Source organism: Entelurus aequoreus, linkage group LG07 (genome assembly GCF_033978785.1).
Source record: "Entelurus aequoreus isolate RoL-2023_Sb linkage group LG07, RoL_Eaeq_v1.1, whole genome shotgun sequence".
In the NCBI taxonomy this organism is placed as follows: Eukaryota; Metazoa; Chordata; class Actinopteri; order Syngnathiformes; family Syngnathidae; genus Entelurus; species Entelurus aequoreus.
The window spans coordinates 56,973,218-56,985,287 of NC_084737.1; the positions used below are offsets into that span (position 1 = coordinate 56,973,218).

A 12,070-nucleotide genomic window follows, 5' to 3' on the forward strand; every position below is an offset into this window, starting at 1 on the left:
TAATATGCTTAATTGTGTTTCACTGTATCCATTAAACCATATCCAATTGTATTTACAATCTGCGAAGTAAACAAAATGCCACAAATTCAGTCAACCATTTTGAATAGTCCGTTCCGAATACCTTCGGCTATTTCCGGTGATTGGCAACACTGGAGTAACGCTTCTGCTCTCTGGCCATAGTATCAGATCAGTCATACTGGAAAAACGCAACAACAATTAGACAGAGATGTGCTGTCTATCCTTCATAATCCCTATATAAGACATGAACACATATGTTTTTCTTCAACTTTTTTTTAAGTCGTAAATAAATAAATACATAAAAAGTCAGTTAACAATGTAGTCAATAGGGGCTCTCTATTTTGCCCACAATACCCTCTAATAACCCTCCAAAGCCCGTCAATAATACTCTATATACATATCGTGACCTGAATATTAACCAAATATTAGCGATGCTGTTATTAAAAGCGCTAACACAGACAACCTATTTTTAGCGGCGCAATGATACAGATAGCTAAGTAGCCCTGTGCTGCTTCTACTGTGAGCAGGCAGTGATGTCCTGCTGCTCCTGCTTTATCGCGTCTCGACTCGTCAGTTATTCTAGATTATAAATCATGCCTCTCGTCTGGATATTAGGAGGATTTCGAAGCAAATGTCCTGCAAACTTCAAAAGCTAAAATGCTTGCCCTCTTCCTTCTTAATCTTCAATGTGCAATAATTCGGTTAAAAAAATGTTGCCTTTGATTGTACAAAATCCTTGAAATTGCTACAAATGCATCACAGCAGAGACCTACTAGAATTGAAGCTGCAGCATTTGTGACATCATTTCTGCATGTGGGTCATATTGTGTTCACATTGGGCATTGCATTTTTTTAATGTGAACAACTACATAAAAGTAGTGAAATTGACAAAAACAATCCAAATTGGACATCCTACCCTTCAGTCTGAACGTAGCAGTAGTTGCTTAAAAGATGCAGACATGCTTACTCATGTAGCGGAAAGTCTCCTCTGCCAGCATTGGGGAGATGGCGTTGTGCTGGGTGCAGCCTTCCTCTGGGGAGCAACTTGGGGAAACCACCCAGTCCTGGCTGTCAGACAGGTAGAAGGATCCGGATTCCACTGAACCTGAACCCAGCGAGCCAGAGCAATGCCGACTGCTGCTGCCAAGGCCCTCATCTAAGTGTAAAAAGAACAGAAACACTTCAGTCTTATACGGTCAACATCAGACAAAAAGACAATGCAAAAAAATGCTAACACACCAACCTGTCTCAGTGCTGGACTCCTTCTTTTCCACAGCTCGCAGTTTGACTTCAAACATATTGGGGAAAGGGGCTCACATCATTTCCCGCCTCCTGCACTGATGGATGGTTGCATCACACTATTACCTACCACAGCAGAGAGTGGTGTTAAATGTCTAAAACAGGAAATGAAGACATTTCCTCCGATTCCAAAACTGATAATCAATTAGTATTTTTTTTAACTATTAAACTGTTCAAAAAACATATGCAATAAATCATTATTCCATGGGGGACTCCAGATTTTGCCTATATTGTCATAAAAAAGGTATGTATTATTCAGTACAGTGGGACACTATTACTATTCCAGTCTGTGTGCAGGCTCAAGGGGTGAATCATATCCTTCCCATTTCATGTTTGTTTCCGATTTCCCAAAAATCCTAGAGGCTATTAATATCAGCCATGGTGTGCTCTCTTTAATGACATCCTCATTGATGAGGAGAGGAAGCAACTCTAATGCAAGGTCATGCCAACAACAAAATTGCACACTGATTGTTTCACTGAACTGGCCTGCAACCCCATTGCCATGCACGCAAATATGTATGACCATGCAAGATTGTGCAGAGCGAAATGACAGAGAGACCAAGTCCTCAGGCAACACTTACTATGATCTTCCACAAGAGAGCCTGAAAGTCTTGGGGAGATTAATCTGATGCGCACAAATACTTAAGCCACAAACTTGTGTGACCCATCAAGAAAATCTAATAATTTCAGTGACCCATACTGTAAACGTTTGCACACTATACGTTCCTAAAAAACAATTCAATATTACCAAATAATGTGTAGATAGAGTGCATTTGGAAAGTATTCACAGCACTTCACTTTGTCCACATTTTGGTATGTTAAAGCCTTATTCCAAAATGAAATGAATACATTTTTGTCCTCAAAATTCTACAAACAATACTTCATAATGACAATGTGATAATGTTTTTTTTAATTTTGCAGATTTATTGAAAAAAAAAGTAATAAAAGTGTTTTTAAATGTAGTTTTTAATTATGTTAAAATTGTGTAATATATATAAATTATATATTATTATACATAAATGATAAAAGCATTCATTGAGGTAGAACTATCACGTTATATTACTGAACATCTACGACAATCAGCATGATTTTCTAACAGTCCACTTTTTTATTAATGTAGTGCTGGGATACCCATGATTTCAGCCTTTCAAAGCTTCCTCTGTAACTTTCAAATCCTAGTTACGGTCCTGTTTATATACACATAAAACATTTTTTTAGGCCTTTTTGCAAATCAAAATTATCATGTCATATATATGATGTCATATTGACCACGCCCCTAGCCACGCTCCCACCTCCACATACATAGTGGCAATTTAGGGGAAACCCTGCTTATGTATATGTGATTTTTTAAATAATTTTTTTAAAATTAATTTGCAATAAGGCTGTAACATAAAAAAATGCGGAAAAAGCGAAGCGCTGTAAATACTTTCCGGATGCACTGAATATTCATAATTTAAGTAATAAAGCATGAATATTCAAGCAACATCAAGTTTTTTCCTTGATGTTGACCTAATAATGTAATCCCTCCCATTACACTCTTTCACCTGTGTGTACATGCATTTTACTGAAATAGCAGCCATATCTACTGCAAGAAAAATATAACTAACTTAGAAATAATGGATATAATATAATTTAATTGAGCACAGGATAAAGCTTGGTGGTTTTATTTCAGTCAAGTACAGACAAATACACAGCACTGTGTACATACATACACCACATAAAGAAAAGACAAAAACAAAAAACTAATTTATTTGACTTGAAGTAGGCTGAAGCATCATCTTGTATTTTGCCTAAGTTTTTATAACCTTTTTTTCCTCATATATGTTTTAATATATCCATCAATCCATCCATTTTCTACCGCTTGTACCTATCAGGGTCGTGGGGGGTAATGGAGCCTATGTAGTTACATAGAATAAACATTATATGTGCATACATGTATTAATAATTCAGTTTTGTACCTAATAATATTGTTTTGATATAGTTTTGTATATCTACGAAATGTGTTACATATTTTTATTTGCCTTTGCTTTTGACAACTTACAAATACCTCTTAGTTCATATCTAAGAAGAAGATGCTACACATATTTGCCAGAGCTAAGTACACTTGTGTCATGGTGGCATATCTGAACACATTACAGATATCATTCATGTATAAAATAAAATATTTGGACGCAGCACTGACTTCCATTACTGCCACTATAGTTGTTATCGATGAAATCAGAACCCGCGTTGATGTTAACTTAATCTTTGCGTTTCAATGAATTTATCAAGACTACTTTTTTTTTTTTTTTTTTTTACAACTGTGGAAGGAGAGAAATTGGTCTGTACTTGCAAAAATAATGCTAATTTCCATTTTTAGTATATGCTCTTGGAATTAATGTTGCTGTATTTATTTTATGGTAAATACACCAGTTTGAATGACTGGTTCAGTGGTTGCATACATGGTCTAGAATAGATCAATAACAATATATCAATAACATAGATTACTAATTCCCAGGCCAGTACAGTCTGTATATTTCTTAACTTTAAAAAAATTATTTTTACAACTGTGGAAGGAGAGAAATTGGGCTGTACTTGCAAAAAAGTAAGCTAATTTCCATTGTTAGTATGTGCTCTTGGAATTAATGTTGCTGTATTTATTTTATGGGAAATACACCAGTTTGAATTACTGGTTCAGTGGTTGCATATATGGTCTAGAACAGATCAATAACAATATATCAATAACATATATTACTAATTCCAAGGCCAGTAGAGTCAGTATATTTCTTAACTTTAATTTATTTGTATTTTTTTACCACTGTGGAAGGAGAGAAATTGGTCTGTCCTTGCAAAAAGTATGCTAATTTCTACTTTAGTATATGCTCTAATGTTGCTGTATTCATTTTATGGGAAATACACCAGTTTGAATGACTGGTTCAGTGGTTACATATATGGTCTAGAGCAGACCTGGGCAAATTGAGGCCCGGGGGCCACATGCGGCCCATTAAGCTTTTCAATCTGGCCCGCCGGACATTCCCTTTTTTTTTTTTTTTTTAGATCTTTAAGATGGAAAGTGTAGCTGCCATTATGATGTGCAGTGATGTTTTCAAATGACCGTAAGTCTTGAACTAAACAAGTATTTCAATGGTTGGAATCTGCGCTTTTGCATGATGTACTAGTTACTATGGTAATCTAATTAGTTACTATGGTAATCTAATTAGTTACTATGGTAATGTAAGCCATAGCAGCTCAGACGAGGCACTAAGCAGTGTGGGTGGGAAGCGTTTCCACAGAGTGTTTCAATCAGGAGATTTTTTACAACAAAGTTCTAAAGCTTAGTGATGTATCAGATATATCAGATTGTAGGTGGGGGTTTTTTTTACCCTTCGGGTTCATATTTTGCTGTTTGTTGCAGTTTTGTTGCGTTTCACTTGATTGTAAAATATGTCGATCGAGAGAGGGTGTGACGTTCATATGTTGGCAATATTCAGTGTTTTATCGTTCATAGAAAAATTTAAAATTCCATTCCGTTTTTTAAGCCGGTCTGTCATAACGTTTTTAGCATTCTTAAAAATAGACATGCCGGCCCCAGACACATTTTTTTCTCTAAATTTGGCCCCCCGAGTCAAACTAATTGCCCAGGCCTGGTCTAGAGAGACTAGATATAGTATCAATAACATATATTACTAATTCCAAGGCCAGTACAGTCAGTATATTTCTTAACTTTAAATTCATTACGACATTAATAAGTTCCCTCTCCTTTACCTTCACAATGTCTACCACATTACCCGCGATGTAAAACAAGGTAGATTATTTGGATTGAGCTGTCGATATTTCCGAGGTTAAAACATTGCTCGCCCTTCGCCAGCTACTGACATTGATTGCACAAAGCTAACCAATGACGGCCCTGATTGGTACGTATACCTCTAACATAGAATACACGTTGGAAGGTTCACGCTTATGTGTTGTTTATCATATGTCAAATATTATATCAAATACAGTTTATATATAATAACGAACGAACCATAGAAGGTTTTGCTCGAGTGGGCGAGGATGTCAATTTCACTGCGGTTCGTGCAACTAAGCACTTCTGCTTTTAGAGCTGCCATCTAATAATATTTGAATAGCGATCAGTCTTACCCGGTGTCAATGTTATTCCACGACATGGGTAATCCCAGTAAAATGTGTTGCGAATGGTGACAGGGATGTATCATCGAAAACCACCAAACAACAAGAGAGGAAGCGAGGGAGGACCCGGAGGAGGGAAGAGGGCATTTGGCGTCATCAAACGGCGACGACTGTCTGGTGACGTTTTCACCCCGCGACGACCATCTGTCTCAAATTAAAAAGTCTTGCCCAACATTCTACATACATACGTGGTTAAAAACTGTTTTATGTGAAACTCGTTCTCGTTGCAACATAATTTACAGTCAAATTAATGGAATAATTTTAAAACAATTATGTGTCGACAAAAACTATTTTGCTTCAGAGTATTCTAACGTGTATACATTGAAGACCCAAGCCTGTGGGAATCAGGTAACGACATTTTTGCTGCAATGTTTTTTAAATGCAAACCTATTTATGCATGTGTTTTTTCCCCTACTAACTGTATGTCGAGGCAGATGCGTTAGGATAGAACAGATAGCTATTTTGTCGCCTACCATTTACACAATCGGCGAAAGTCTTTGTTTGATTGATTGAAACTTGTATTAGTAAATTGCACAGTACAGTACATATTCTGTACAATTGACCACTAAATGGAAACACCCGAATACGTTTTTCAACTTGTTTAAGTTGATTCATGATACAGATATACACTATCATCATAATACAGTCATCACACAAGATCAACATCAGAGTATATACATTGAATTATTTACATTATGTACAATCCGGGGTGTGTGTGTGTCTGGGGGGGTTAGGTTTGGTTGATATCAACACTTCAGTCATCAACAATTGCATCATCAGAGAAATGGACATTGGAACAGTGTAGGACTGACTTGGTAGGATATGTACAGCAAGTAGTGGACATAGAGATAGAGATCAGAGAGCATAAGAATACGTATCTACATTTATCGACATATCTACATACACAAGTGAATTGTTGTGCTACAATGGGGATACATTTAAACTAGTATATGACTCGCAAAAGTTTGTACATATTTTCTCAAGGGACAATTCCGTACAAGTTTAACATTTGTATAACTTAGGAGTAGTCCGTGCTCACGGCAAAGCATAGAAATAACTCTATACGCAGCCATTATTGTCCGTGAACATGTCCAGATTGTGTCATTGTGTGATTATTTAGCGTGCGCACTATTGTTTTTGAATACTGTCTTACTCATCTTGTACATGGAATGGCTACATTCATACTTTGCATCCAGAAAGAATTCAAAGTGCTTCACTGTTTAATTTTTTTTTGTTACAGCTGTATTCCAAAAGGGAAGACATTAATTGTTAAAATTATACACACAATACCCCATAAAGACAATGTAAAACATTTATTTTTATTTGCAAATGTATAAAAAAAAAATCACCTTTTACATAAGTAGTCACAGCATTTGCTCAATACTTTGTTGATGCACCTTTGGCAGCAATTATACAGCCTGGCACACCTATCTTTGGGCAGTTTGGCCCATTCCTCTTTGCCCATTTTATTGCAGTGAAACTTGCCAAGGGACATGTAACCAAATATTAACATTGCTGTATGTATACTTTTGACCCAGCAGATTTGGTCACATTTTCAGAAGACCCATAATAAATTCATAAAAGAACCAAAGTTCATGAATGTTTTTTGTGACCAACAAGTATGTGCTCCAATCACTCTATCACAAAAAAATAAGAGTTGTAGAAATTATTGGAAACTCAAGACAGCCATGACATTATGTTCTTTACAGGTGTATGTAAACTTTTGACTACGACTGTATATGTTTGTGTACACACAGTCCAGCCCGTTTGTAGAAATGGTGACATGCTGGTGGAATTTGCAAAGGGTGTTTGTCCGTTTTATGTGGTTAAAGTCGCTTGCAACCAAAGTTCATGCAGTGCCTCGCTAGTCGTAGCATTGGTGCTACGACTAGGTCATGAACACTGCTGTGAAGGAGGCAGATAATATGGCTGGCATTTCTAGGTAAAATTATGTATTTCTTTCGAGTAGTAGCTTCTTATCAGTTCATTACTTGTCCACCAACGTTTTGTTGACAAAAACACAGAGACCACCTCTGTGTTTTTTCTCAGATTAAAGGTCTCCATCATCCCAGAAAAGGTGTAGTCCGTCAGTTTGGAAAGCTGAGTCAGGCATGCTCTTGTTAAGCCATGTTTCTGTCAAAGCACAAAAAAAATCCTCATCTTTCTTGACACACACAGTCTCCGGCGTAGTAATAAGTCAATTTTGTTATTCAGGGAGTCAAGATCAGCTCAGAAGAGTGATTGGATCTGTGGTCTGCTAGGCCTTAGTTGAGCCAGCCAGCCGACTCTCTTACCCCTCTTTTGCTTCCGACAACATTGTTTTCTTTTACCGGTGCATCCCCCTGCTGTGAAGCGCCACTCCACCGTCCCCAGTAGTTACAGAGTACGTTTCAGTGGAGATTACATTGTTGCTGTTAAGCTGTCTCGAAAATAGATCAGTTCGTCCATGCTGTACTTCACACGCGTTTTTAGCTCTAAGCTTATCTATTGAAACTTATTTATCTAGACAAAATTATTTCCAAGTTAGTCATTCAGATTGTAAAAAAAACAATTTGTAATATAACTGTAAAGCGCTGGTTATGGGGGGTGAGTAAGGCATCTTCCTTTTAATACTTATAATCTAATAATACACCACAGGAAGAATCATTGAGAATCACACGCAGCGTTTATGTAGCAAAAATAATGATAAAAAGCGACCAACGGTACTAAAAAAAAAACTACTCAGTTTGTAGTGTTTGTTATCTTGGGCAAACCAGTTGCCAGTCTGGCCCATTTACAGGTTCTGGGACCATTTAAAGAGGCACACGCTGCTTCAAACAAGTCCTCTAGGCCGGAGGACAAGGACTGCATTGGCCCCCAATACTTAGGTCCTGGATTCGGCAGGAGCTTGCTGCAGCTATGTAAGATTTTCGCCGTCAAAAATATCAAAAGTATTCCAAGTTCGGTGATGAGTCTAAATTCTTCAGTTCGTAAGTGTTGGAGGACCGGTCCGGAGACTAAGGCTCAATTCGAATACCTCTCCTCACCCCAATGCTTTTTCCCTCCCTCCTTGGTTTTGCACGTTCACGTTAGTCAAGAAGCGTTCGAATTATCCGTCCGGTTTGGGAGAAGGGCGAAGTACCTCCTTCGAAGCGACGTGAGCTTGCACAACTCCCGACAATATCGAGTGCGAGGAGAAATATGGCAGACCAGAAATCCAGAGAAGGGTACAAATGTAGTGTGAAGTGAAGTGAATTATATTTATATAGCACTTTTCTCTAGTGACTCAAAGCGCTTTACATAGTGAAACCCATTATCTAAGTTACATTTAAACGAGTGTGGGTGGCACTGGGAGCAGGTGGGTAAAGTTGCTGGCACGGCCGCTCTACCAACAGAACCACGCCGCCCTGAATGTAAGTAATTAGCGTAATAAATGATTTTCATAATAATGACACTCATGGTTTTAGTCAAACTTCAAATCTTTACTACTGCACGTAAATATTGGCTTCAAACCCAAATACACAAACAAATTTTATGTACGCATACATACGAATACATACGCAAGCTGAGGCGCCAGCACTTGCATATTTTGCCTAAAACATTGTCTATAAAGACAGGCGAAAGAAAATAAGAGGAGCACGAGAAAAGCCGAACATCGCGTGTGACTGCATCTTTAAAGTAAATAAACATTTCTCACATCTGGCTGGCAAATGGCGAGGGTTGATGATGTAGCGAGACTCGAGCATCCGTATGCATAGGGGCATATTTGCAATACTTTGCCATGGCACAAATGCTAAAACCAAGGGGGAGGGTCAAAAAGAAGAGGGGAGGGACAGGAGGGAAAATTGGAATTGAGCCTAAGTCCAAGTCAAAATTGAGGCAAAGAAAAGTCCAACAAAAACTCATCAGACTTGCAAAATGCATAATATTTTATAAGCAGCATATAGGGGGAGAGAGAAAACGAGATACATTTTCATTGCGTGTTAGCATAGCCTCTCTCTCACCCAATGTAAATGGTAAATGGGTTATTCTTGTATAGTGCTTTTCTACCTTCAAGGTACTCAAAGCGCTTTGACTCTATTTCCACATTCACCCATTCACACACACATTCATACACTGATGATGGGAGCTGCCATGCAAGGCGCTAACCACAACCCATCAGGAGTAAGGGTGAAGTGTCTTGTTTAAGGACACAACGGACGTGACTAGTTTGGTAGAAGCTGCGGATCGAACCAGGAACCCTCAGGTTGCTGGCATGGCCACTCTCCCAACCATGCCACGCCGTCCCCAATGTCAATGTACTTGACATTGTTGTCAGGCATCATAAGTATTGTAGTGTGTCCCTCACATAAAAGGAATGGATGCAGTGGTTGTGTATGGTTGTTCTCATTCAACCAGGTCATTGTCATCTCAGGGCATTTAATCGACCGCAACTGGACTGTTCGGTTTGTCTTAGAACAGGGGTGGGCAATTAATTTTTACCGGGGGCCGCATGAGCTACCCGAGCACTGCTGGAGGGCCACATCGACAATATTTCAATTACATTTTGCTCAATATTATTTTTGATATATACCGTAAGATAAATAATAATAATAATAATAATAATAATGAATAATAATAGTAATACTTCAACATAGTGTGTGTAACAGCATTCCATGACTAATATAAATAAATTAACATTAATAATAAATGACAGTAAAATAAGCACACGTATGACTGAGGAGTCATAGTGTAACTTTGTGTGGTGTTTGAGTTGTCCGACTTTTTGTGTGGCCATAAACGCACCAGTGGTTTAGTGCTATGCGTGTTGGTGACAGATGACAAGTTGGTTTTGGCCTGGTTTGTACGGCAGAAAATGACTAGTTTTTCGAGATAGAATTGTTTTACTCATGTTTTTGGTGTGGTTATGTCCGAATATAAACAGTTTTGCTAAATAAAGTGATCGATATAATTCCTGTCCTCGAAGCATCTCGATAGACGTTACCATAATTGAACGGTGTTCAATTGAACGGTGTTGACGAACACACTTAGGGCCGCTTCTTGTCACTGTCACTCAAAGTTGCATTGCAAAATTCCATAGAATAAATATGTTTATTTTGTTTAGAATTCAGATGGGATTTGATTTGGTGCGCGGCATATACTTGCTGCGCGCAGCGGACGCTTGAGCAGTGCGCAATTGCGCAGGCACGCACCTTAGAGGGGACGTTGCTTTGCAGTTCATGTCTTGTTGAAAACACGGCATTCCTCATCAACTTTTCTCTTTTTAGAGTCTCGGGTGTAAACCGTGCATCACTTGTCGCTGCATGTGCACCTTCACTCGCAGGTTACACACGGACACACGCCCATAAATAATACTTTTCAAAATAAAAGCAGCACAGTTGTATTGCGCGCACGACATAGATGTTTTTTCAACTTTATTTTGTAATTGCAGCTGTTCACATTCACTCACAATCACGCACACGCATACGCATACGTCCACACGGAAGTAATACAAATAACGATTTTCAAAACAAAAGCAGCACCGTTGTATTGCACACTCGACATAGATACTTTTTAAAATTTATTTTGTAATTTATAATTGGCCTCACGCGGGCCGGACAGGGACGCACAAAGGGCCGGATGCGGCCCGCGGGCCGCAGAATGCCCAGGTCTGTCTTAGAAGATGTTTCTCCTCTAATCCAAATAGGCTTCATTAGTTCATGCTCATAGACTTAGATTGGTCAGATCTAGTCTTAGACTTAGATTGGTCAATTGGAATCAGATTAAGTGGTTGTTTCCTAAACCCTCTAATTCAGGAGTCACCAACGCGGTGCCCGCGGGCACCAGGTCGCCCGTAAGGACCAGATGAGTCGCCCGCTGGCCTGTTCTAAAAATAGCTCAAATAGCAGCACTTACCAGTGAGCTGCCTCTATTTTTTAAATTGTATTTATTTACTAGTGTGACAGTGCTAACTGTCGTGCGGGTTCTCAGGACCATCCAGGGAAGACATTGTCGTGAGACGGTTTAGACTTCTTTATTATTTCAATCACAGAGTCTTTTGCGTGCTTTTCAGCAGCTGCCTTTTTTCTCACGTGAGCACACGAATGGTTTCCTCACGAATGGTTTCCTCCCGTTCGCAGTCTGCTTTTCAGCAGCACTTCGCCATCGTTTGCGTGGCAGCAGAGGATGGTTTCCTTCCGTCCGCCGTCTTTCTCCGTCTCCTCCCTTGATGTTCACGTCTCTCACCCTTTTATACGGTCCGAGAGGGTGATTGCACTGTCCACAGCTGCGCGCTCCACGCACCTTATGCTGATTGCGGCGACGCTCCTAGCGCGCCCCGCCTTGCCACTCGCTCGTCCACGCCTCCTCGCCGCCATCTTGGAGCGGGCGCAGTCGGTCCGCCGGCCTCGCCTCCCCACAACTTGCAAGCTGGTCTCGCTTTGCTCGACATTTTTAATTCTAAGAGAGACAAAACTCAAATAGAATTTGAAAATCCAGGAAAATATTTTAAAGACTTGGTCTTCACTTGTTTAAATAAATTCATTTATTTTTTTACTTTGCTTCTTATAACTTTCAGAAAGACAATTTTAGAGAAAAAATACAACCTTAAAAATGATTTTAGGATTTTT

The 12,070-nt window shown here is 39.0% G+C and overlaps 2 protein-coding genes across 5 annotated transcripts in view; one reads left to right on the plus strand and one right to left on the minus strand.

The window, feature by feature from the left end:
* trak2 (trafficking protein, kinesin binding 2) overlaps nucleotides 1-5,571 on the minus strand; it is a 37,823-nt gene extending 32,252 nt beyond the window's left edge. The window contains exons 1-3 of the mRNA XM_062054066.1: nucleotides 5,436-5,571; nucleotides 1,261-1,382; nucleotides 985-1,173 (exon numbers count right to left, since the gene is read on the minus strand). Coding sequence (XP_061910050.1) covers nucleotides 985-1,173; nucleotides 1,261-1,315 — 244 coding nt within the window. The 5' untranslated portion in view covers nucleotides 1,316-1,382; nucleotides 5,436-5,571. The remainder of the gene's footprint in view (nucleotides 1-984; nucleotides 1,174-1,260; nucleotides 1,383-5,435) is intronic.
* Nucleotides 5,572-5,576: 5 nt separating this feature from the next.
* stradb (STE20 related adaptor beta) overlaps nucleotides 5,577-12,070 on the plus strand; it is a 42,048-nt gene continuing 35,554 nt past the window's right edge. For 3 of the 4 annotated variants that reach the window (XM_062054069.1, XM_062054070.1, XM_062054071.1), the window contains exon 1: nucleotides 5,577-5,831. The gene's annotated coding sequence lies outside the window, so the exon portion shown is untranslated. The remainder of the gene's footprint in view (nucleotides 5,832-12,070) is intronic. The other variant, XM_062054068.1, reaches the window with a different exon arrangement.